This window comes from Monodelphis domestica, chromosome 3, assembly GCF_027887165.1.
Source record: "Monodelphis domestica isolate mMonDom1 chromosome 3, mMonDom1.pri, whole genome shotgun sequence".
Classification (NCBI taxonomy): domain Eukaryota; kingdom Metazoa; phylum Chordata; class Mammalia; order Didelphimorphia; family Didelphidae; genus Monodelphis; species Monodelphis domestica.
In genome coordinates this window covers 535,997,084-536,024,851 of record NC_077229.1, presented here as the reverse complement: position 1 = coordinate 536,024,851, position 27,768 = coordinate 535,997,084, and the positions used below count along the sequence as shown (strand labels likewise).

At 35.7% G+C, this 27,768-nt stretch overlaps 1 protein-coding gene across 1 annotated transcript in view; it reads left to right on the top strand.

Moving 5' to 3' along the window:
• The window catches only part of ISOC1 (isochorismatase domain containing 1), a 55,063-nt gene extending 29,836 nt beyond the window's left edge, over positions 1-25,227 (top strand). The window contains exons 2-5 of the mRNA XM_001369763.4: positions 3,808-3,927; positions 4,030-4,233; positions 4,463-4,579; positions 24,647-25,227. Of these exons, the coding sequence (XP_001369800.1) occupies positions 3,808-3,927; positions 4,030-4,233; positions 4,463-4,579; positions 24,647-24,793 (588 nt within the window). The 3' untranslated portion in view covers positions 24,794-25,227. The remainder of the gene's footprint in view (positions 1-3,807; positions 3,928-4,029; positions 4,234-4,462; positions 4,580-24,646) is intronic.
• The last annotated feature ends 2,541 nt before the right edge of the window (positions 25,228-27,768 follow it).

Sequence of the window (27,768 nt, the reverse complement as noted above, 5' to 3'; positions counted from 1 at the left end):
GGTTTTCTAAAGTGCATCTTGGAGAACCGTGGCTTTAAAAAAATCATTATCTAGGCTAAAAAATTTAAGAAGTTCTCATCCAATCTAGTGGTCGCCATCTGTAAAGATTAAAATTTAGGAATATGGGGAGACTGAGGCAGGTAGAAATTAGTTTCTCTCTGCAAGGAGTATTATATTTTTTTAGAAGTTTATTAAAGGTTAAAGATTAAAGAAAATACAGAATAAGAAAAAACACGTGCCTAGGCCAGAGGCCTAGGCCAGATAACCTCATATCACAGAAGAGATGCATCTGCTCCAAAATGGAAGTCCAAAAAAAAAGCAAAAACCTTTGCCACCAGCTTAAATCCTTCCTCGATCTCGGCCCACCTCAGAATTCCCGTGAGATTACAAAGCATTTTGGGGAAGTGGAGCAAAGGGCTTGTGGGGATTGTAGTCCTGTATTCGAGTCTATTTCTTACAGAAGTAAAACCAAGATGAAGATTCCCTAATCTATTTTTCTCTATTTCTCTTCCCACCCATCTCTGGATTTCTCATGAAATCCTCTTCTTTTGCCTCTTGCTACCTCTCCTACACTCTCTGTCTTGGAAAACAACCCTATTTGACTTCATGATCTATTGGCTCTCCAAACTTTGATGATGGACGAGTTTATAGTTCATCAGTAGGAGATAGGATTTGATCTTTGAATGGTTCACCTTCTTGTACCTGAGCCAAAATAGCTCCTGCCTCTATCTCACACAGACAGGACACTAGGCTCTGGTATAGTTGTTCTTAGCTGTCACAAACATTTAGGCGCTGGATCTCAGGAACTCAGGTAAAAGACTGGATTGAAGACAAGGTGGGCAGGATCATAGGAAATCAGGACCTCTCTCAATGTCTTGAGAGCAAGAAACACATGGAACAGGATCAACATTTTCCAAAGGAAGGTAGGTAACCTACTTCTTGGCTCAGCCACAGGAAGTCACCCTCCAATCTCCTGGCTCAGACAGGAAAACGGTCCCCAACAGTCTTTTGGTCCTCAGTTTTATATCTTTCCTAGATTCTGGAACTCCTCTTTTCGTGTGTGTGACCAGTTTTCTTTTGCAAATCCCTGCCTCTTGCTAAGTTTGCAAAGTTGCAAAACCCTGATTTCTTATTTTCCCCCTTACAAATACTCTAGCTCAGCTTCCCATTCAAAATTCCAGCCAACTTTTTACACAGATTCTTTCTCCCTGCTATTTTATCTAATCTGAACCACACTATCCCCACTCCTACTTCCAATAGGGTAAGAGTAAGGGAAAGACACTGCTTCATTCATGTACGTACATAAAACAAACACATACACAAGTATGGAGTTTGTACAGCTAGGCTGAAACTGAACTCCATTTTGGCCAAAAATGTGTAGGGTCAGAGTTAGGCAACTTTTTCCAATCTATAGTCTAAAAAAACTGGTTCCTGTTGCTAGGGCCCGCACAGCTCTGGACCTACCCACAAACCCCTGATTAAAAGTGGTTCCTTTTCTCCAAATTCACGAGATAAAAGTTCATTGTTCAAGAGTTTCCACTTATCCAGCCAACCTGCTAAGCTGAGTCCAGAATGGAACTCAAGGGCTTCCTATGAGCACCACACAACTGGAGTCTGCTAAGCAAGGATACAAAAAGGATGGTTCCTGCCAGGTGCCAGTCTTCTTGGGAATGGATCTCTGATACAATGAGGGAAACTTCTAAAACAAAAAGGATGATGGAGGATTTGAGCACTTCTATCATCCTATTTAGGACAAGTGTCCTAATGGATGCTTGGTGATCCATTGTTCAGTCTAAGACAAAGTCAGTTTGGGACTTTCTCTAAAAGCAAGTTCCCAAGGGACAGAGGCAAACTTGGTGTTTCCAGAAATTGAGTTGACACTAAGAGCTTCTGCAAGATTCTGGCAGTCATTTAATGCAATTTTAGAGTGCACACTGGATTTCAAGATATTAACTTGGAAATAACACAGAATTACTAAAGTAATCAGAAAAACAAGTCTTTAATTAGGAAAGAGGTCCAGTAATCAGCTGCTCTCATGGAGCCAAGTGCCAGAAACTACACAGAGTCAACACCCTGGGGCTCTGGGAATGTTTCCCTGGGATAATGCACCCCTCTAGATGATTCTCCAAAGAACAATAGAACTTGGGGAACTTGTATACCATTTGGGGAACTAAGGAAAGGGAAGTATGATTGATTGGCATTACCATGGCTGCAATTCTATTGAATTTTTAGAAATTTACTAAGTTGTTTCTAGATGTTTGGGGTTACTTTATTTCCTGATATGTCTTCATCATCCTAGAGTTATTCCTCTTGCTTTCTCATGAATTATTGTCTAGCCTAGCTCTATCCCCTCTCCACACTGTACTTGACTTAAAAAAACAACAAATGTAGACTTTTACAACTATTAAATTTAATCTCATTCTAGTTGGTTTATTATATTAAATCTTGGATCCCATTCATTCATGTACCCTATGACTTGAGTGTCTAGTATGTACAAAGAATAAAGATTACTATGTCCTTAACGTTTTTAATAAGTAACATCGTTACCATATAACAGATTAAATAAATTCTATGTTGCATTCTAATTTTGTGGATAATGTTGAAGAAATTTTTTTGTGGACAACCAGGATAATTAAGGGAGATTTGTGGAATATATGTCAAAGGGATATGGACTTAAAAAAACAACACAGAACTACTGAAGTAATTATAATAAGAGAATCTTTAATGGAGGCAGAACGAGTAAACTGGGAAGCCACATAGAACCTCGGGCCCGAGATTTCCACAGAACTATAGAATGCAGTGTGCTTATATAGATTTTGAAGAAGGGGGAGGATTTATGCTCTGTTTCTCATTTGGGGCCTGCATTAGCCTACTCTAAACTGACTAGGAGAGGCCTAGGTACTTTGGCCCAAGCCTAAGGTGCTTAGCCTAGATACAAATGAGAAATTAAGAAAACAAAAAGGGTACTTGCTGATCCTATCTAAAATAATCAAAGGATGCTTGAGGGTTTATGGTTAAGTCTGGAACAAGGGTCAGCAGCAAAGGGGTTTCTTGAAGACAGACTATCAAGACCAAGGGTCAATTTAGAGTTCTATAAAACCAAATTATCAGGTGATATTAACTGAAAATATTGTGAAGAAAGTACCTTGTGATTTTAAAGTACAGTTTTGTATATTTTTATTCAAGGTTATTGTAAAGATTGTATTTAACAATCAATCCTAATCCTTGAGATAACTCTGCAATGAAAAAATTTGGCATTTAGCAATAAGGCTTCTTCCCTAAAGGCTCCATTTACACGTACTCTTTTATATTCCTTCAGTAGAATTTGATGTTAAATGTGACAGTGTGAAATAAGGCAGTATATTTTTAGAAAATCGTAATCACTGAATTTCCACATTGTCCTAATACATCTGTGAGAATAGAGATAATGCTTTAGACTTGTTCTCATCCTTTAGCAATAATTAGATTTTTTTTTCAGTGAAGCACCATTGATTTAAAACCATTATTTCTCCCCTTTTTGCTGTCTTTCCTAAAAGTATTCCAATACTAAAATGTTTCTGTTTGCATAATTCTACTTTGTGTGTTCATTTGCAAAGCAACTATATTCTGGTTTTGTTTTTGCTTTTTTTTTTTTTAGCACTTTTTGCTCTATCACAGTTCATTTCAAGTTGCCAGTTTTAGTTTTCTGTTTTAATTTTTAAGGTACTTCATTACCTATTTTAAGTATTAAGCTTTAAAAATTAATACATTCCTGAATTAAAATTCTAAAATTAACTATTAAGTTTTTCCCTACTTTTTTTTTTTCAGCTTACCACATTGGGAAATCTTACGCCTTCAAGTACTGTATTTTTTTGCTGTGATATGCAAGAAAGATTCAGACCAGCCATCAAATATTTTGGTGATATCATTAGTGTAGGACAAAGATTGGTAGGTTTAAAAAATAATTTTTGTGATGCATTACTTTTATGTTCTTTTTCATTGAGACATGGTGCAATCTTTTCTGAAAAAACTTTTTTCTTTTTTTTGCAGTTGCAAGGGGCTCGGATTTTAGGAATTCCAGTTATTGTAACAGAACAGTACCCCAAAGGTCTTGGCAGTACTGTACAAGAAATTGATTTAACAGGTGTTAAACTTGTACTTCCGAAGACTAAATTTTCAATGGTATTACCAGAAGTAGAAGCAGCATTAGCAGAAATTCCTGGAGTTCGTAGTGTTGTCTTATTTGGAGTAGAAGTAGGTATTTTTAAAAATTAAATATTATTGATATTGATTTATCTTTTAAAACGTAATCTTGACAAATAGAAGTGCTAGTTTATGTGTGCCCAATGTCAATTAAGCCTATTTATATTCAGTTCTATTATTCATTAATTTTAAGAATAGCAGGTTATTTAAACAGGTTTATGAATTTAATATGTTGTTGTACTTTTGTTGTTCTGTTATAATCTTGACCTTTTTCTGTTAGACTCATGTGTGCATTCAGCAGACGGCTCTGGAATTGGTTGGCCGAGGTGTTGAAGTTCACATTGTAGCTGATGCCACTTCATCAAGAAGCATGATGGACAGGATGTTTGCTCTTGAGGTAACATGATCTCTTTAATATCTGTACCTAATTGATCTATTTCTTTGAGTAGATCATATTTATCAAAGTTTTCAAGTAAAACTGCTTTTGAAACATGTTTAGCAACCTAATAATAGCTCAATATTCCTCAAATAGCTCAATATTATTATTATATTTAAGTTCAGGATTGTGGAAAAGGTGAAAATTGTGTGAAATCATTTAGAGTTATGCCATTCTGCATTATGTTATAATAAATAAGTGATTGCTGATATGCTGAAGAATTGACTGACCTTAAGATTTTATCAATATAGTCCTTATTTGAATATCTTCTGCCATACTCCTTCAAGTTTTGTGAAACCAAAAGCCCCTATAATTTCATAATTTCATCACAGGTATGCCCTCTGAATTGAATGCATTAGTAGTGCCTTTGTTCTTTGCAGATATATGCCCTCACCTCTAGACACTTACTCCTTTGACATCTGGGAATTAAATATAGTTCTTCAGACTAAATGTAACCACAAAATTAAAAGTAAATAAGTAAATAAATAGGAGAGTAATGATAAAGCAACTTTTGGAAAAAATGGTTCTTTTCACTCTAGGCTATATATATATTATGGAAGGAAGGTAGAGGCAAAGAAACTAACAAGAAAGCTATAGTAGTGCAGGTCAGTAGTGGAAACTTCAATGTAGAGAGCTTCAGTATATTGTTCCAAGGTATGTATTATATCATACTTCATATGATATTATGGTAATGAAGTCTCTAAAGAAAAGAATAATTTAATTTGTAGTGCAGTGATAAACAAAAATAAACTCTTGAAATTTTTTTTACCATAAGTAGGTACAATTCTTGATCTTTGAGACATAAAACAAGGTGGAGGCAATCAACATTCAACATTTTATTAAGCCATGATAATACAAAAGAGGAAGTATCCCTTCTACTGGGAGGAGATGAGAGGAATAGGGTTCTAGGAATTTTAGGCCTCATTTTTAGGCCTAAACTGTGTTGCTATAGAGAGAAAGGATTATTGCTGAACTGAAGAAGAAATAAATTTCATTCCTTGAACTCTAAGACTCCTTACCTGGAAGAGGAAGAGAGTTGGAAAAATATACAAGCCAATGAAACATGCCTATTTATGAATATAAAACTATTATATTCTTGTAATTTATAATTAAAACCATCAGCTAGTCATGTAAGTTGCTATTAAAACCATTAAACTAATAGTTAACTAATGATCTAAAAGAGTGATGAACATTAGTTTTTACCTAAGTGTCTTAAGTTCAATATTGGGAAAAATTTTGTTGTCTCAAATATTTTAACTGCTGAACAAATGAGTTTGAGTAGCTTGAGAAACTTAAGAAAATTATTTTAAATAAGACTGAAAATTAGTTTGCATGGGAATGTCATATTTATTTGAAAGATTTGCAAGTACTCTTTTTTTGGGTACAGTACAATTCTTCATTTTCACATCTTGTGTAATTCTTATTCTTTCTTAACCCCCCCCCCCCCACACACACACACACAGGCACACATACAATGTTTTACAGATGAATCTGAGGGTTCCAGCACTGGTGACTGGTGGTCTCATCAACAGAGAAAGGGAAGTCAAGGTGGGGTGTGTGTGTGTGTGTGTGTGTGTGTGTGTGTGTGTGTGTGTGTGTCCGTTAGTGTTATCACTGAAAGTATGTCTGCAGCTTCCTACTCTTTGATGTTATTTTTTAAAAGCTTTTTTGGGCAAGACGTGACTCTTGAGGTTGATGATCTCTATAAAAGAATTTCCCTTACAGACTGTCATTTTGCAGGGTCTATACTGTGCCTTCCCGTGCTGCTGGAAATATGAACTTATCCTCAATTCAATGAAAGTTCTTTTTTTTTTACCATGCTGTGGTTCTCATTCTCCTGGTGCTCCCATGATTTAAACCCAAGTTTTCCCACCACCATGGGCTTTAAGATAAGACCATCTTGATTCCCAGATTACCCCTTTGAACTTGACCTTGGGATCAAGAGGATATATGTGAAGAGAATGCCAACTGTCACAAACAAGTCCGACACAAGAAAGAAACATTAGGAACTACCAGAAGGGTCTTATCAGTGTGGATAGGGTAATGATTCTTAAACTGGAGCAATGAATCTGACTATGAACTAGGGAAGAAATATGAAGACACCCTCTTCCTCTCCCTTTCTAGATAAAAGAACTGAGTGTTCCTTTATGCTACCTACTCACTTTAACACCTAATTTCCTTTCTTACCCAGTCAGGCTGCTAGTCTTTGCCTAAAATAATAACTTTGGGATAGACCCTATTGGCCTGCAAAAGCCGAAGCTTTTTGTTGCATTTTACTTAATGCTAAGATGACACCAGTTTTAATAGTTTCTCTTAAAGGGATAAATTATTCTCTTACTCTGTCTTTAAGAGAGTATATAATCATGGGGAGTTACAGTGTTTACTGTCATGTGAAAAGTCTGAGAGAAAACCACTTGTCTAATTCTGGAAAGATTGATAATTGTCATGGCTGGAGAGAGACTATTTGAGCCACAAAATAAAGGATAAAGAGAATTTCTTTCCTGAGACAAATTGTATGAGATACAGAGATAATTTTTTTTCCTTAGAAACTAAGTTAGCTTATATTATGAAAAAATAAAGAGAATTCTTGAGAATTGTTTTAAGAAATAATTTTTTAAAGAAATAAGCAATTGTTTAAAGTTTAAACTTTAGATAAGTTTAAATACAATAATAAATTATTATTTATTATAATATAAAATTAAATTAAATTTAAAAATTAAAAAAATAAAATAAGTTTAAACTTAGAAGTTTAAGAAATAAGCAATTGAGGTTGATGTTAGAGTTAGCTCTGGTTGTATTCTTTATCAATTAAATATATCATTGAAGCATTTAATCCATCTTTTTGTTATTTGTTAGACTGCTTATAAATGGCATAGCCCTGGGTTTTTGAAGGCTATGCCAGTTGAGGGACAAGCTCTAACAGGTTCTGCAATTCTTGAAAGACTTCAAGTTTTAGCTCAGAAAAAGAACAGCTCTGTTTTCTAATACCTAATTTAACTAATTATAGAAAAGCATATCACAAGTAGGATGGTAATTAAAAAATTTTTTTCCAGTCAGTAAAACAAAGAAAAAATTTTAAATGGCCTTTACACCTATGTAGCCCCTTTCCAAGTGGAAGAATAGTAGGAAAGTGGCAGAGGGTGCTAAAATCAGTTTTTAAGCCATAAACCAACTTAAATTTGACTATTCGTACTGTAAATGTGAGATTTTTGTCCAAAGATTTGCAAGTTAAAAGTACTAGAAGAACCAAATCATATCAGCCTTAACTTTTGTTCTAAATAAAATGAAGTTAGATTCAATCTTTTTTTTTTTTAACCTTCTGTCTTAGAATCAATATTGATTCTAAGGCAGAAGAGTGGTAAGGGCTAGGTAATGGGGGTTAAGTGACTTGCCCAGGGTCACACAGGTAGGAAGTGTCTGAGGCCAGATTTGAACCAAGACCTCCTGTCTCTAGACCTGACTCTTAATCCACTGAGCCACCCAGCTGCCCCCTAGTTCCATCTTGAATGGAAAAATTCCATTTTCCACTTAACAATAGAGACCTCTTGCACTCTCATTTTTTATTGCCAAATTCACAAAATTCAACTCTGGCTAATGGTAATAAGAATTGTCTGCTAGGATCCAGCAGTGGGAAAGTAACTGCTTTTTGGGAAGCTAGATGCCACAGTAGATAAGAATGGCTGATCTGGAGTCAGGAAGATCTGAGTTCAAGCTGTTTCAGATACTTCCTAGCTTTGTGATCCTGGGCAACTTGTTTGCCTTTGTTTCTTCCTCTGTAAAATGAGCTGGAGAAGGAAATGGCAAACTACTCTGGTTCTTTGCCAAGAAAACTTCAGATAGAGTTATGAAGAGATGGACATGAGTGAAACAACTGAACTAAGTGGTATAGTAAGTGGCAGGAAGCTTTTCAGGAAGCTTTTGGCTCTGGAAATTAAATGGTCATTTTATTTTATCCTCCCTATGGTAGACATATTAGCTGCCACAACTATGATCCCCAGAGGGGATTTTACAAATACTGCTAACTGAATTAGGATGCTTCTTTCCGGAATAACTTGAAGTTTCATTTGGATCAAGGTGATTCCCTCATAACCTGGCTGCTGTTGTAATTAAAATTATTTTAAGAGATTGGCTTTTGCATAAGAATATAATTTGATTAAGCCAGCATCATAACTAATAAAATGACATAGGTCATTGTCCCTCTCTATGACCAAAAACCCCCTCCCTATTTAGGACATATACTTTTGGGATCCTCCTTTCATCTCCTCCCTTGAACATCACAAGACATCTCTTATGGGTAAATAGGTAAATTAGGAAGTGATCCATCCTTTTAGTGCTATCCCACACCAACAGATGGACAAGTGAAGAAAAGAAACATTGTTAAACTTTTCTAGCAGCAATAATCTGTATAATATAACATATGAAATATATGAAAAAGTAAGTTTTCACACTGCCAATATCTAGCAGCCCTCAATATGTGGCATTCTGCCTCCTTTCCAGGTCACTACAAAATGGGCACATGAGCTGCAGTCCCTCTGAGGTAACTGTTAGAACAGTCACTTAGAGACATCTTGGTGTTGACTCTAGGCAGACTCATCCCAAATGTACTCAAATCTGAATACAGAGATTGGAGCAGCCTATGCCAAACTCCTTATAAATTTGGCATATATATATATATACACACATATATATAAAGCATTTTAAATGATAGAAGCTATGTATCCAAGGAGTGGCATGCGGTGGCAGGACTATATCTACCAAAATCTCTGGCTGGGAGGCTTGAGCCATTTCTTTTCTAAAAACAATACAAAACAAAACTCTCCTAGAGACTTGATTATCTCAGGATTTTGCTATAGGTTCCAGGTCACTACAAAATGCTACAGTGAGTACCTGCTTGTTCCAAAAACTTTACCAGTAAATCACAATGGGTAATAGAGTTGGGAAAGGTGTGCTCAATTGAATCAATGTATCTTTAGATGAATATCTTTTTCCTGTTCTTAATGTTTTTTTCCTTGATATGTATGACTAAGTAGCCAATTCATTGGTAAATCTAGTAAATGAAACAGGGCCAATTCCAAATCCCCACACGTATTTTTGTTAACTATTAGATGAATTATGAGTACTCTGACATATTCCACCGGAATGAGTTTCAACCTAAATCTTTGGAAGGAACTCTGAAATAGATCAAATCACATTTTACAATGGTCAGTAATGTTCGCAGTTAAGCCTATTAGAGAAGGGGGGTTGATAAAGAGATGAGGAAAAGGTTATGAGGAAAAAGGTTTCTGTGGTTTATTTCATGTACACAGAGTTAGAAGGGATCACAAAGCCTGACTAATCCAACACGTGTATAAAAGGAACCCTTAAAATAACATAATCTGATGGAATTTTTTCTAGTTTCCATTAGAAGACCTCCAAAGAGTAGCTGTACATTCCACTTTTGGAGATGAGTTCTTCTTGACATGTAGCCTAATGTTACCGCTTTAAACTTTCACACATTGCTCTTTGTTCTGCTCTTTGGGATGAAACCGAACAAGTCTATTTCCTTCTGTATGTTAGCCCTTCAAATATTTGAAGACATCTTCTTTACCCCCTCTGAATATTATCTTTTCCAGGCTAAATTTGCCCAGTTCCTTCAACCAACTTCACATAATATTGTCTCAAATCCTTTGCCATCCACATTGTCTTCCTGAGAACATTTTCCACATTGGCAATGAATGGTCTTCTTAAATTGTGGTCCCCCAAACAGAACTCAGTTCTCCAGGTAAAGTTCTGATGAGGATAAACTACTATCATTTATGGAAGCTATACTTCTTAATGTAGCCGGAGTTCTCACTAGCTCTTTTGGCTACAACTTTCACACTCATATTGATTGTAGTTCACTGGAAAGCTCAGATTTTTTTCAGAATGAGAATAGTCAGATCATCCCTCCTCAATCTTAAACTTTGTGAATTTGATTTGATTTATTTTTTCCAAGTGTGAGATTTTATGTTAAGCATTATTGAATTTCATCTTTTAAAAAATATTTATTTATTTAGAATATTTTTCCATGTTTATATGATTCATGATCTTTCCCACCCATCTTCCCTCCCCTTTCTGGGAACTGACAAGCAATTACTATGTTATATTGTTCAAAACCTATTTCCATATTTGAATTTCATCTTAATACAATTTCAGCTCTAACCTATGTAGTGCCCAGAATTATAACCAATAAATAATGAGACCATTTCCCTGAGAATAATATTATTTATTAACAGGGCATGTGGTCTGTTAACAAAGGATGGATCTTTCATCTACATCTTCCTAAAAAGATCCTCTCCTCTGTGTGCCCTAATTCTCTTTTTATAGGGAGCTCTGTCCTCTTTATGATTGGCCTGACAGTTCATCCTTTAGGCCTCCCCTGGCAATCCCAATTGATGGATTTTTTTTTTAAATTTTATTTAGTCAATTTAGAACATTATTCCTTGGTTACAAGAGTTACATTATTAACTTCCCTCCACTCCCCTCACCCTTCCCACAGCCAACATGCAATTTCATTGGGTATTACACATGTCCTTGATCAGAACCTATTTCCATGTTGTTGATGTTTGCACTAGGATGTTCATTTAGAGTCTACATCCCCAACCATATCCCCTCGACCCATGTGATCAAGCAGTTGTTTTTCTTCAATGTTTCTACTCCCACAGTTTTTCCTCTGAATGTGAATAGTGTTTTTTCTCATAGATCCCTCCAAGTTGTTCTGGATCACTGCATTGCAACTAATGGAGAAGACCATTACATTTGATTGTACCACAGTCTGTGTACAATGTTCTTCTGGTTCTGCTCCTCTTACTCTGCATCACTTCCTGGAGGTCATTCCAGTCCCCATGGAATTCCTCCACTTTATTATTCCTTTGAGCACAATAGTATTCCATCACCAACATATTACCACAATTTGTTCAGCCATTCCCCAATTGAAGGGCATCCCCTCATTTTCCACCGATTGGTGGATATTTTGAAAAAGAAGGTAAACTTAAGAGACCCCAGGCCCTTCCCCTTTACTTTGTCACAAGGAAGTGGGTCTTTACCCAAACAAGGGAAACACTAGATCCACCCTGCTTTAGCATGCCTTAGGGAGGGTGGTCTTTTAGTATATGTGCTGCCAAAGCTAGCACAGAGTGTGGTCTTTTAAAGCATTGGGCCTGAAGTGGCGCACCTCATAAAGCAAGTTTGGACACCCAGAAGTTCAAATTAATGGAACCAATATTTATTTATTAATGTATTGATTAACAAATGTACCCACAGGCCAGGACAGACTTTCCTAGTGAAAGCTGCACCACACTGAAGTTACAATGCAGCTTTGTTTTGTTGCATTTATTTATTTATTTACTTGTTCATTCATTTCTTTATTTGTTTATTTATTTTTAGACCCTTACCTTCCATCTTGGAGTCAATACTGTGTATTGGCTCCAAGGCAAAAGAGTGGTAAGAGCTAGGCAGTGGGGGTCAAGTGACTTGCCCAGGGTCACACAGCTGGGAAGTGCCTCAGGCCAGATTTGAACCTAGGATCTCCCGTTGCTAGGCCTGGCTTTCAATCCACTGAGTTACCCAGCTGCCCCCTGACTTTTTTTTTTTAAACCTTACCTTCTGTATTGGCTCCAAGGCAGAAGAGTGGTAAGGGCTAGGCAATGGGGGTCAAGTGCAGTTTTTATAGGGTGCAAGATACAAAACAAACAATGTTCATTAATGAGACATAACCTTGATGAAGCAGCAAGCCTTATCGTCTAGAAGCCAGATTCATCATTCGTGTAGGGTACAGAACATTCTACTATATATCTTATCCTAGATTGGTTGCTTGTTAGTAAGGGAGTTACTTTCTTATGGATCCTGACTGTGTGTTGTTGTGGTTCTGAGCTGACTGACCTTCACAGGAAAGTTCATCTCTGATTTCTGCTTTCCCCAGGCAGAAACAGGTTTTCTGATCAATGACTTCGTTTACCTCACTGCATTTCATCCTGACCTTGGAAAGCCAATAGCCTTGGGAAAGTGAACAATTTCCCACAGAAATATTACTAAGTAATTCTTTTAGAATCCTTCCTCTACCATCCAGTGTATTAGCTATCCCTCGAATTTCATGTCTTCAGATGTGATGACTATGCCATATATGCCTTTATCCAAATCACTGATATGTATGATCAACAGAAAAGTTAAAGTACCACTCCAGTGAGCAATCTCTACTCTGAGTCTAGCTAGCTAGTCAGTTGTGAATTCATCTGATTTTATTATCCTCTAAGCTATATCATCTTGTCCAAAATAAAAGTATGAGATCATATATGAAAAGTTTCACTAAAATATAATTAAACTCTATATATAGCATTCCCAGGATTGACTAATTTAGAATGCCTAAAGCAATTTTGACATGACCAAAAAAATTGGGGCAGGGGTGGGATGGATGGGTTGTAACACTTACATATGTAAAGAAGGCCAGAAAAGAAGATCATATATGAAACTATGAATCATATTGTTTTAAAAAATTATATATACATATATTTTTAAAGTTTCATGCTATCTTATTTTTTCTCATCAATATATTCTTTACTCTTCTCAATATGCTCACACCCTCCTCCCCCCCAAAAAAGAGAAGAAATCCTTTATAAGAAATAAGTATACTCAAAACATATTTGTATTGTATTGGTTTTGTGAATGAAAACACGTCTCATTCTGCACTTGCAGATCATGACCTCTCCACCAAAAGACTGAAACATTATAATTGTAGTCTTTTGGACTCCTTTTTTGACATTTGATTGCTTGTGACTTTTTATACTTTCAATGTTGTTTTCCTTTACATTCCAATGTTACATTCCAATTGTTGTAAAATATGATATAGCATAATGTATCTTCAGATCTTGCTCATTTGACTCTGTATCAGTAAACCTTCGATAAAGCCTCTCTGAATCTGTCCCTTTTGTAACTTATTCTTGAACAAGTATTATTCCATTTTATTTTATCAGTTAATAAGCATTTATTTTTGCTTCCTCTCATGTGTCATACACTAAATGAGTAAAGAAAAAAGAGAGGACAGCAAAAACTACAACAAATCTGCATGATCAAACAAAATATAATGAATGCCATTGGCCATCTCCATGTATATATGTCTCATTTTGCATATTGAATGCACTCAGATGCTGACTAACATGCTTCATCACTGATCCTCTGGAATAATGCTTGGCAAATGCATTGTTCAGAATTCTAAAAGTCTAAAAAGACTTTAAAATTGTTTTTAAGTAATATTTTTGTTTTATTTTATAAGTATTCTTGCAGTTATGTTCATTTCACTCAGTTCATACAGGTCTTTATAGAACTATTATAAATATTTTTGTGTATTTCTTTTTTTTTTCTTTTATTCCATTTGGTATAGACTTACTGATGATATATATCATTGACCCAAAGGATATTCACATTTTAGTGAATTTTGGGACATAGATACAAATTGTTTCACAACTCTACCAACAAGTACATTAATGTGCTTTCCTCTCCCCAGCCACTCTTAACATTTGAATTTTCCTTTTTTGTCATCTTTACTAATCTAATGGATTTGAAGGAGGAACTTAGCCTTGCTTTAATGTGCATTTTGCTAATTAGCAATGATTTAGAATATTTTTATATGGTTATTACTGTTAATAGCTTGGGTTTCTTTTCTTGAAAACTGGCTGCTTATATTTTTTGGATCACTTATTTATTGAGGAATTGCTTTTGGTCTTATACATTTGAATTAAGTCCTTATATAAATTACAAACTTTTTATTAGAGAAGTTTGCTTCAAATGTATTCCCTTCAACTAAATGTTTTCCTTTTATTTTATTTGTAAAACAATTACAATATCATATGATCAGAACTGTTCATCTAATCATCTGCACTCCTCTCCTTTGTTTATAAACTCTTTCCCCATCCATTGCTCCTTTTTCACTCTCCTTGCTTCTCTATTTTATTTATTTATTTTTGACTTTTTAAACATTATTTTATTTGGTTATTTACAAACATTATTCATTGGAAACAATGATCATTATCTTTTCCTTACCCCGCCCCTCTCCCACCACTTCTCCCATAGCCGGCGCACAATTCCACTGGGGTTCACATGTGTTCTTGGTTTGAACCCATTTCCATATTGTTGGTATTTGCACTAGAGTGTTCATTTAGAGTCTCTCCTCAGTCATTTCCTCTCAGCCCCTGTAGTCAAGTTGCTTTTCATCAGTGTTTTTACTCCCACAGTTTATCCTCTGCTTGTGGATAGTATTTTTTAGATCCCTGCAGATTGTTCAGAGACTTTGCATTGTCCCTAGTGGAGGAGTCCATTACCTTCGATTGTACCACAGTGTGTCAGTCTCTGTGTACAATGTTCTCCTGGTTCTGCTCCTCTCACTCTGCATCACTTCCTGGAGGTTGTTCCAGTCTCCATGGAATTACTCCACGTTATTATTCCTTTTAGCACAATAGTATTCCATCACCAACATATACCACAATTTGTTCAGCCATTCCCCAATTGAAGGGCATCCCCTCATTTTCCAATTTTTGGCCACCACAAAGAGCGCAGCTATGAATACTCTTGTACAAGTCTTTTTCCTTATTATCTCTTTGGGGTACAAACCCAGCAGTGCTATAGCTGGAACAAAGGGCAGACAGTCTTTTATTGCCCTTTGGGCATAGTTCCAAATTGTCCTCCAGAATGGTTGGATCAGTTCACAACTCCACGAGCAATGAATTAATGTCCCTACTTTGCCACATCCCCTCCAGCATTCGTTACTTTCCATAGCTGTCATGTTAGCCAATCTGCTAAGTCAATTATTCTTAAATTATCTCTTCTTCCTCTATTTTCCAAGTCTGTCATCTTGTCAGTAAGATATTTTATGTTCTCTTCTAATTTCCTGATCTTTTGGCTTTGCTTTATTGATTCTTGCTCTTTTACCTGCTCGTTGTCTTCCAGTTGCCCAATTCTGACCTTTAAAGCCTGGTTTTCCTTTTCAGTTTGGTCAAACCGGTTTTGTAGTAGCGTGAAATTCTTTTGCATTAATTCCCACTTTTCCTGCCAGAAGGCTTCCATCTTTTCGATCATTTTCGATTCAAATTCTTCAAAAGTTTGTGGAGAGTTTCCATTTCCTTTGGAAGGTTTCGGCGCATTTGCTTGTGTTTCCTCTTCTATCTCCTCTGTATTTAGTATTTTTGCTCCATAAAATGTGTCCAAAGTTGCCCCCTTCTTGTTTTTCCTGTTGTTTTGAGGCTTTTTTGCTTCTGTGCTGTTTGCCATCTCTATCTGAGTGAGGGGGGCTGGCTCTTCTGTTATCTGTCTGGTGTTCAGTGGCTTTAGCCCCAGACAAATTGTCTGTCTTCCCCAGGAAGTCCGGAATTGCTGGTGTTTCGGTGTTTTGGTGTTACTACCCTCCTCAGTTCCCTCCGGATGCTTCTCTGTTGCCTTACTTCTATGCTCTGAGCCTGGCTTGACTCTCAGATGTATTTCAATGCCTTTGCTGGCCAGAGAAGCCTGCACTCTGAGGGGGAGGGGCCGGGGCTTCCTGGAGCTCCAAGGGCTGGTGATAGGATTAACCTCAGACTGAGTATATCCTGAGGCAGGGACCTTCGATGAGACTCAGATGGAAGGATCTGGTCAGGGGGCTACAGGCTCCCCCGTCTCTCTCTGTTTCCCTGCTGTCTGGGTGCCCCCACAACTGGCTCAGGTTGTTTTCAGGATGTGGCCTTCAAAATAGCTGGCTCCCGAGGCCCTTTTGCCAGCCCTGAGGGTTACTGTTGTTTCAGATGACCCTGCACTCTGAGGGTTGCCTGCCTTGAAGTTCCTACTGCTGCCTCGGATTCAGAGCTCTGGGTTGGGGGGGATGGGTCCTGGGACCTTCCTTTTGCCTACCCCTTAGATCCGAGTGATCTCGGGTTCTGACTTTTGGGGGGCCGTACCTTTTGATCCAGGTCCAGGAGGAGTGTTCCCGGGGTCTATTCTGTTGTTTGTTTTGAATTTCGGTGCCCTAGGAGCATTCAGTTTGAGATCTGTAAGAAAGGGTTTCTGGAGCTCTGAACTTTAGCTTTCTCTAAGCTGCCATCTTGACCGGAAGACCTCTATTTTATTTATAATAGTTCTGTATGTGTCTTAAGTCATGCATCCATCTTATTATAGAATATTTTTTCCTTTAAGTATTCATGCCTTGTTCATTTTTTTTCTGAAATCATGTCTTTGGCTTTTGTTCTATTAATCTTGTAGTTTATATTTTTGTAATTATTTCCGTTAATTTTCACTTTTAAAAATAGTTAAAACAGTTTTCTTTATTTCTTCATTTTTATGAATTCCTTAATTTTTGATACTAGTAATTTGTTTCTTTTTCATCAAATTGATTAATGCTTTCTTTTATTGTTTTAAAAAAAGCAACCCCTAATTTTATTAATTCTCTAATATTTGTTTTAGTTTTCACATTTATAACTATATTCTTAGAATTCTCAGAATTTTTATATATATTTTTTTCCTTTTTTTTTAAACCCCTAGCACATGACTTTTTTTTTTTTAAACCCTTACATTCCGTCTTGGAATCAATACTATGTATTGGCTCCAAGGCAGAAGAGTGGTAAGGGCTAGGCAATGGGGGTTAAGTGACTTAACCAGGGTCACACAGCTAGGAAGTGTCTGAAGCCAGATTTGAACCTAGGACCTCCCATCTCTAGGCCTGGCTCTCAATCCACTGAGCTACCCAGCTGCCCCCTCAGAATTTGTATTTTGATGTTTGCATTTTTTATTAGTTTTTTCAGTTGCATATCCTATTTTGTTGGTGAAAACATTTAGAGATATAAACTTTCCCCACATAACTGATTTGACTTTATCCCAAATATTTTGTAATAATGATTTTATTGTTGTCATTATTTATTATTGTCATATTGTTTCTATAAATTTATTCTTTGACCTATCAATTCTTTTTTTATACATTATTTTCCCCAGTTACATGGAATAATGATTTTTAACATTTGTTTTCTAAAATTTTTATTCAAATTCTCTTCTCCTTCCTTTTTTCCTCTCTGAGATAGTAATCAATTTGTTATAGGTTATACATGTGTGATATTAGTCATATAGTAGAAGAAAATACATGTCAGAAAATAGCAAAGAAAATAAAGTAAAAACTAATATGCTTTGTTCTGCATACAGACTCAATATTTTTTTTTCTGTGGAGGTAGATAGCGTTTTTCATTATGAATACTTTGGAATTATCATGGCTCATTTATCATAAATCATTATGGTATACATAGTATTTTTGTTTCTGTGTACTGTCAAACAAAAGATGTGTTTGAAATATTCCTAAAAAGAAATATAGTCCTGAAGGGAGTCGTAACTTTTCAAACACCTAAGTAGAGAAATACAAGAGAAAACAAATATTGCAACTCCAGATAACAAAATAACAATGAAGATGCCACATAGAGATTTCTTTATGAAAGCACACAATAAGACAATGGAGAAAGCAGGAATCGGTTAAAAGTGAATGTGAAAAAACAGTTCTGAAACATCTAGTACTAAACTGTCTTAATACTCTGCCTATATGTGAATCACAGGTTTTTTGGGGGGTTTTTGCAAACAATTGTGGAATGAGGTTGAGTGGAAGAAAAAGATTGAAGGGAATATATGATGTGTACTAGTAACATCAAAGGATAAAAAAGAGGGGAAAGGAACTCCGTGGAGGAACAGAGCCTAAGGGAGAAAGGGTGGTGAGACATAGGAAGGGTTTGAAAGGGTGAAATCGTGTATCAGTAGTGGAGGTGGTACCCCTGTTGAATGAGAGGAGAGATAGTCTTTAAAGAAAGACTGGAACTTTTCAATAGTTGTAATATGCAAGGGTTTTGTATGGAGAGAGGCCATTTATGTTCTCTCAGAAGAAAGGGTACCAGAGTTCTTGGGAGCAGCTAATATCCAGAAGACTTCAAAATAGAAAGGGAGGGGGGCTGGAAGCATAATAGAGAAGGCAAAGGTCAGTAATGAACTGCACAATCAGGGATTTAGAAAGATTTCTACCCTATCATCTGTATGAATTAAATATTTTCAGAGTGATACTGAACAGACAAAAAAAAAGGTTAATGGGCAAAATCTGTAAGGCAGCAATCATATTTAGAAGAAGAAACCCTAAAGTGATATCACAGAAGCTTTAATCCAATGAGGAATACAAGAAAGAAGTTAAGAAGGTAAATAGAACTTTAGAAAAGTTATATTATAATAGACCTCTAGAGAAAATTGAATGGGAAAAGAAAGAAATATAACTATTTCTTAGAGGCATGTGGCACTTTCAAAAAAAAAAAAAAGACTACGTATCAGGGCATAAAAGCCTCACAACTAAATGCAGAAAAGCAGAAATATTAAATGCATCATTTTCAGATCACAATGCTATGCAAATAACACTTCATAAAGGGACACAAAAAGAAATATTAAAAATCCATTGGAAACTAAATAATCTAGTCCTATTGAATGAGGAACAAATCATAGAAACAATACTTTTATTAGAGAAAATTACAACAATGAGACAACATACAAGAATTTATGGAATGCAGCCAAAGTAGTACTTAGAGGAAATTTTACATCACTTTAGTGCTTACAATAAAATAGGGGAAAGCAGGTCAGTAAATTCAGCATACAATTAAAACCTTAGAAAAAGAACAAATCTTACAGACCTAATTAAACACCATATTGAAAATACTGAAAATCAAAAAGGATATGAATAAAATTAAAAGAAAACCACTGAACTAATAAATCAAACTAGAAGCAGGTTTTATGAGGGAGAAAAAACTCCCAGTAGATGAGGCATTATTTAATTTGATTTTTTTTAAAAGTAAACCAAATAATCAGTATTAAAAATGAAAAGGGTTAATTCACCACAAATGAAATCAGGAGCTGTTTTGATCAACTTATCTGACAATCTAAGGGAAATGGATGAATATTTACAAAAATTCCAATTTCTCAGATTAACAACAGAAAATAGAGTACTTTAATAACATTTTATCAGTAAAAGAAATTGAACTCTAATGATAAATCCTCAGGACCAGATGGACATTAAATGTTTAGACATTTAAAAAATAATTAATTCCAATGTTACATAAACCATATGGAAAAATAGGCAAAAAAGGAGTCTTACCAAATTCCTTTTATGACAGGAATATGGTGCTGATCAGGAAGATGTAAAACAGAGAAAGAAAACTATGTATAGATCAATTTCCTTAATGAATATTCTTCCAAATTTTTTACATAAAATGCTAGCAAAGAGATTACAGCAATATATCACAAGACTCTTACACTATGACCAGGTGGGATTTATACCAGGAATATAAAGCTGGTTCAATTGACCATGTTCAATAACAAAACCAAAAGAAATTGTGTTTACTTCAACAGACACAGAAAAAAGCCTTAGAGAAAATACAATTCCTATTCCAATTAAAACATTTTTTAAGAGAATAGGAATAAAATTAGCTTCCCTTAAAACGATTAGTAGTGTCAATTTAAAGCTATCAGCAAGCATTATATGTACTGGGTATAAGAAGACTTACTAATAAGTGCCATGGGGTAATAGAAACAGTGAGGCAAGCATGCTCATTATCACTACTCTTATTCAACATTATACAAAAAAAAAAATGCTAGCTACAGCAATAAGAAAAGAAAAAGAAATTGAAGAATTTAGAATAGGCAAAAAAGAAACTATCACTCTTTGTAGATGATATGATGTTATCCTCAGAATCGACAAACTAATCGAAATAATTAATAATTTTAGCAAAGTTGCAGGATATAAAATAATCCCACACAAATCATCAGCAGTATTATATATTGCCAACAAAGTCCAGCAATAAGAGACAGAGAAATTCTGTTTAAAATGATGTAGATGATATAAAATATCTGGAGGGGAGTCTATCAATCAAGACAAACCCAGGAACTACAATCTCAAAATACTTTTCACCAAATAAAATTAGATCTAATGGAAAAACATTAATTGCTTATGGGTAAGCCAAGCCAATATAATTAAAATGATAATTTTGCCTAAATTAATTTATCTAGTCAGTGCCTTGCTATGCAAACTACCAAAAATTATTTCATAGAGCTAGAAAAAAATAACAATTTTTATGAAAGAGCAAAAGCTCATGAATATAAAGGAATTAATAAAAAAAGATTTGAAGGAAAGTGGTCTAGCTGACCCTGATCTCAAACTGTACTGTAAAGCAGTAATCATCCAAACTGATACCAGCTAAGAAATAGAGTGGTAGATCATTGAAATAGGCTAGCCAACAACCTATTCTATATTCTATTCTATTATGCAATAGAATAGCTATAATATATTCTATATTCTACAAATAGAAAAGAATATAGTAATCTAGTGGTTGATAAACCCACACATCCAAGTTTTTGGTACAAGAACTCACTACTATTTGGAAAAACTGGAAGAAGTATAGCAGAAACTAGATATAGACCAACACTTCACACTATATACCAAGATAAAGTCAAAATGGATATAGGTTTTTAGATACAAAGATACTATTACCGTAAATAGATTATATGAAAATGGAATACTTTACCTGTCAGATCTATTAATAAGGAAGGAATTTATAATCAAATGAGAGATCTAGAACATTAGGAGAGATAAAATGGATGAGTTTTTATTACATTCAATTAAAAAGGTTTTCCACAAACAAAACTAATGTATCCATGATTAGAAGAAAAATAGAAAACTGAGGAAAAATTTTTTATAACAAGTGTCCCAAAGTCCTCATTTCCCAAATATATAGAGAATAGTCAAATTTATAAGAGTATAAGTCATTCCCTAGTTGATAAATGGTCTAATGATATGAACAGTTTTCAAAGAAATCAAAACTATCAATAATCATATAAAAATGCCCCAGATCCCTCTTGATTAGAGAAATGCATATTAATACAGATTTGAGATACTACCTCATAATTATCAAATTAACAAAAAAAGAAAATGATAAATTTTGGAGGGGATTTGTGGAAAATTGGGACATTAATGCACTGTTAGGGGAGAGTTGTGAATATATCCAACATTAGAGAACAATTTGGAGTTATGCCCAAAGGACTATAGGTCTGTATCTCAAAGATAATTTTTAAAAGAGAAAAATGGCCTATTTGTGCAAAAAAAAATTATGGCAGCTGTTGTGAAATAGAAACCCACAGACTCCATATAGACAATTTAGGTAAATAAAGTCAAAAAGCCAAATTTCTCCAAGTTCAAGGTAGAAAGTTAGATTTTATTGGAAGAGGACCAAGTCCTCCAATAAAAGTGTTCTCTTGCATGTATTACATTGTCGCACCCTGGCAAGAGACAACACCCAGAGACTGAGAGCTGGTTTATATAACAAAATGACATATCACAAGACATAACATCATAACCTTATTTTAGAAACAGTTACCCAATTACAAAGCTGATTAGTTAGTTCATTTCAGAAAGCCCATATTAGTTTTTAGACTAATGACTTAGTCAAGTCAAATGACCATTACCTCTCTCTCATCTGATCTGAGGGGAAGGATGGCTATTTCCAAACAGGGAAGGGTGCGTTATGTTTGTGTCATATTGGGACATGAAATTCAGATAGTCGGCATCTTATGATAAAGGGAAATACAAACTTAGGGAGGGGTTAGAAATCCCTTTAGAAGCAGTTTTTATGCTTTAGATAGAAATCCTTGTAAAAAATCATGAATTCTACTGATTGTATTAAGATTATAATGGAATTTATACTAATCACTTAAACCTATCACTATGACTAAAATCCAATCAAGTATAAGGGGGTAGGGTTTTTTTTTTTTACCCCCACACAGTTCTTTTTTTGTGGTAGCAAAGAATTGGAAATTGAGGGGATATACATCAGTTGAGGGATGGTTGTATATTATTGTAATGGAATATTATTGTGCTGAAAGAAATGATGACCAGGAGGATTTCAGAAAAACCTGGAAAGACTTTACATGAACTGATAAAGAGTGAAGTGAGCAGAACAAAGAAAACAGTGCACCAAACACTGTATGATGAGAAACTGAATGATTTAGTTGTTATTAGCAATATAATGATCCAAGACAATTCCAGAGGTCTAAGGATAGAAAATGCTTTTTATCTCCAGAGAAAGAGCTAATGGAGTCTTAATATAAATTAAAGGATACCATTTTTTACTTTTATTTTCTTCATAGTTTAAAAAAAAATTGTCATCTTGTCATCTTCTACAACATGACAAATATGGAAATATGTTTAGTATGATTAGCATATGTATAACCAATAGTAAAGTTCTAGTTCTGTTGTGTTTACCAATAAAACTTTCTCTTATCTCCATGGAAATAACCTTTGAAATAGTGACCAATGATACAGGCCTTTGCTATATGAGGAAACTGTGAAGTCTAAGAAAGCACTTGGCCTCTTGGGCTACATTGTTGTATATTGTCTTCAATTGAGAGTTAAAGTGATGATACCAGGTAGTATGAACTGCTAAGTATTATAGAAGATACAGTGCTGCACCTGAAGTCAAGAAGACTCATCTTCCTGAGTTCAAATCTGGCTTCAGGCACTTAGTAGCTATGTGAACCTGGATAAGTCACTTAGCCTTGTTGGCCTCAGTTTCCTCATTTTATGAGCTGACGAAGGAAATGGCAAATCACTCCCATCTTTGCCAAGAAAATCCCATGGATTGGATCATAAAGAGTCAGACACAACTGAAACAATATCTCAAAACCAGACAAAAAACTTCCAAGTTATGCATAAAATAAATAAATCGATGATTTGCCTTCTTGTGTGAGAAGAGGGCATTACCTAATTTCCACTTGCTGGCAATTCTTTCTTCTCTGTATGCTAAGAACTTATAGAAATTTAAATCTGCACCATAGCTGAGAAACTTACCCCTGGAAATCCTGGCTTCTCCCTCTGGCCTGTTTCTTCCCATTATAATGAGTATAAGCCTGATGATAGCATACTAGAAGGTCTAGAGAAAGTGCTTCCAAGTCATGCTCTTTAAATTTAACTTCATTATATTACAGTAAAGATTTAGCTCATGCCTTACTTGTACTTAGTTTCTCACACTATCCAAAACTCCTCCTAATAGATTATAATGGTTAAATTGGGATTTTTGACTAAATAAGAGAGTTATAAAAAAGTAGTCTCCAATTATTATCCCTTAAGTCAGGAAAACTATTAGCAGCTTTTAGCAATTTTGTTTAATTGGAATATTAGTAAAAAAGAGGGAAAGGTGGAAGGGAAAGAGGTATGGAGACTGCCTAGCCTGCCCTAAATGCTAATCCGATGAAATGAAGCTCGCTCCCCGACAAAGTTCCAGTCTCCACGTGAGAATCCTAGTCATTCACCAAGGCAGCAGTGAACCCAACAAAAAAAGTCCCCAACTCCAAGAAGCTCCAAAGCTGAAAACTCCAGTCGAAAGACCCAAGGCTCCAAGTCAAAGTTGAAGTTCAAAAGCCTGAAGGAGCCATTCTCCAAAGAAAAAGTCCAAAGGAGAAGATTCAAGGAGTAGAGACTCCAAAGAAGAACTCCAAAGGAGAAGCCTTAAGGAGAAGTTCCTTGGACAGGAAGTTTAGGACTTTTTATAGTCCTTTTTCCATGTCACTTCCTGTCCCTTCCCCACTTTACATAAACCAATCACAGTCTTTCAATTTGCCTATCACTGCCCAGGGGCGGGGCAGTGGCCTCTGGAGTTGTGACCCACTCTAGCAGGTGACTTGTGAACTCTCATACTTGGTGACTGGTAAATAGAGTTACTTAAATTTTGATTGATTAACTTAAAAGTCTGATTGATAGACAAAGAATTTTATTCACTCTTTACAGATCTGCCACATAATAGCAAGTCCACTGCTAGTGTCTATTACTTATCTTTTTGGAGTGAAGCAGGGATATGTTCATCATCACTGAATTTAAGCATAGTACTAAGCCTTGGCATCTATATAGAATATCTTAAGTTATTATAACCTGATGTGCCTTTGCTTTTTGGAAACAAGTATTTCTCATACTGATTTAATTTATTTGGTTTCTTTTTTTAGCGTCTTGCTCGTACTGGAATAATAGTTACTACAAGTGAGGCGGTGCTGTTACAGCTGGTCGCTGACAAAGATCATCCAAAATTCAAGGAAATACAGAACCTAATTAAAGCAAGTGCCCCAGAATCTGGTCTACTTTCCAAAGTGTAGAATTTTAAAGGATTAGTTATAAATCCACTCTAAATAAGAACAAATTCATAAACATAATGTGCTGTCTTACATGTACTGCAATCAAAATGTTAAAACTGACCTTTTTTTGGCTTGTCTTTAAAAAATAGATTTAATTAATCTATTTGGGTATCTGAATTGTGTCATACAAGTCAAAGGTTTTTGGTGTTCATTATTTCCTTCCTTTATTTTATCATTGTTCTTTCATTTTTAAAACACTATTCTTGATCCCATTTGTAACAGGTCTTAAAAAGTTCATACTAATGTGAGATTTCTCAGTTGGGCACTTTGTTAATAAAAAGTATCTGTGAATGGTTTCACTTATGGCTTTAATATAAGATTTATATATGAATGTCATATGGATTTCATGCTTTCTCATAATGTAGACTGATTAAATGAAACTTATTTTTAAAAAATTTCAAAAATATTCTTTTTATTTTCAATTTAAAAGTTTTTACTTACTCTTTAAGTAGTAGTAAAGTGTCAAGTAATGCTATAGTGATTACTTTGGATAGCAGAAGCTGAGTATTATTAATTATACACACTACTGCCCTTGTTACCTCTGTGTAGAGAAATATTACCTCTCTGAGTGGAGAATTATCAAACAACAATACTTTTTCCTTTCTGACCTTTGTTGTATTTTCTCTCACTTGATAACTTCTGTGTTTCTATTTTGTCTTTTCCTAGTGGCCAGCAACTTCTTCCTTATTAGATCATCCAGTTCCTTCTTTGACATGAAAAGTCTCAATTTTTAAAAACTCTTCTCATATATATATATATATATATATATATATATATGGCTATTCTTTTCCTTCCTCTCCTACTCTGCCACTATCCCACTACTCTATAACTTCCTAACAAGGGTTATTTTTTCCCCATTACCACTTAATATATGTTTTTCCCTGTTGAAGCCCCATTACCATTTCAAGGAATACTTTATTGTCTCTGATAACAGGAAGCATGGAGAGGTATTCCTTTATTTCTTTAAGTTTCCATTCTAGAAAGAAGACCATCTTATATTTGGAACATAGAGATAATGCAAATCTGAAGGGAGTAGAGAGCAAACACATACAGAAAATGTAGCAATGAAAATTTGGCTAGAGGGGAATAGTCTTGGGAAAGATGACTAAAAATGAACGAGGTAAGTCATCTCTCCATAGAGAGATACTTCCCCAGACTCCAATAGCCCCAAATTTAAGATTAAGGACATCTGGCTGTGGAAGGAAGGAGAGCGAGTCTGCACAATGGTGAAAAGAGGGCGGGAACAGTGAGAGGGGAAAGCCAAAGATGCTCAGACTTCTAAGTGGAGTAAAACAAAATTAAAAAAAAAATTTTTTTTAAATCAAATTTAGGGTATCCCAAATGTCTTAGTGCAATTTTAAGCTTAAGTTGCACTAAGACTACTGGGACACCTTATATCTTTGGTATATCATTTGTGTGGTGTTATTTTATTGAATGTTCAAAGGAAACTATCACATGCTTTATTAGGATTATGACTTCTAAGTATGCTATTGTTATTATTATTATGTAACATGTTAGTGTTTGCAAAGAAAACACTTTACAACTATCTCATTTTATCCTCACAGAAGCCCTAAAAGGTAGGTGCTATTATCCCCATTTTATAAATGAGGAAATTCAGGCAGAAAGAGAGGCTAAGTGCTTAGGGCAGTGATGATGATGACTATGGCATGGGTGCCAAAGATGGCTCACAAAGCACTCTTTGTAGGTACTCAGCTACCCTCCACCCGTAGAGTTTGTTTCTAGAAAGGCAGAGGGACTTGGGTGGAGCTTCTCACCTCCCCCTTGCCACCATGCCTGATGACATTTTTTCATATCCCCCTTGCCCAGCAGCCCAATGGGAGCACACAGTGGGTAAGGTGGGTGGCATACAGGTGGCAGAGCTGGAAGGGAGCAGAGTGCTTAAACCACTCCCCTCCCCCTCTCTATACTCCCTGAGGAAATTCCTCACTTCACCAAACCCTTCTTCCTGCAGCCCAATGGGAGCGCTTTCTCCCTCCCTTGTGTGGGTAAGGAGGGATGGGGCATACCCAGCATGTGGTGGTGTGGAGGGGCACAACTTGTAGTCTGGGGCAAGCACAGCACTCAATCAGGGGGTGGGGGTGGGGCATGACACTGTCTCTAAAAGGTTTGCCATCACTGGCATAGGGACACACCTTATTTATGAGATGAGATTTGAACTCATATCTTATTCTTTCTAAGTACAGTGCTCTAGCCATTGTGTCACCTAGTTGCCTACATATATGTAGCATATTAATTTTTAATTCAGATGAGAATGAACAAAAAGGATTCTATGAAAGTGTTCAAATCGACATTCATTGAAGCTGAAGGCCCTTGGTATGAGCTCTCCATTTAGCTATAGAAACCTCTCCAGTTATGATTTTGTGGTAACTCAGCATTTACACTAGGGAAGGAAAAAAGAAGGAAACCCCCACACACTATTTACCTGTCTCAAAGAAGTTTATGTAATGATATTCTATCACAGCCAACTTAGGTTTCAGGAAGGATAGAAATAGGAGCAAATCTGCATTCAGATGGGGTGGAAATGTGGCTACTCAAAAGAGGGCTTCTTAGCGTTTCCTTTTTGTACAGGAAAGGCCTCATCTCTTGTGTTATCAATGTGTCCTCCTTTTAAAGGCTTACAATATGGGATTTTTAAGCATAGTAATTTGTTAAGGAGGGTATGGTAAGATATTCATATATGTGAATGTTCCCCAGTTTGCTTGAGGCTAGTTAACCTGTGGAAGATCTTATCTATGATGCCAGGTCTTAGGGATCACTTGGTCCCAGATGGACACTTAACCGTGAAAAACTAAATGAACTGCTTTTATTAAGCACTTACTACATGCCAAACACTGTGCAAAATTTCAGGGATACAAATAGGAAAGCAAGGCAGTCCCTTGCCTTCAAAGAATTTATATTCTAGTAAGGAGACATAA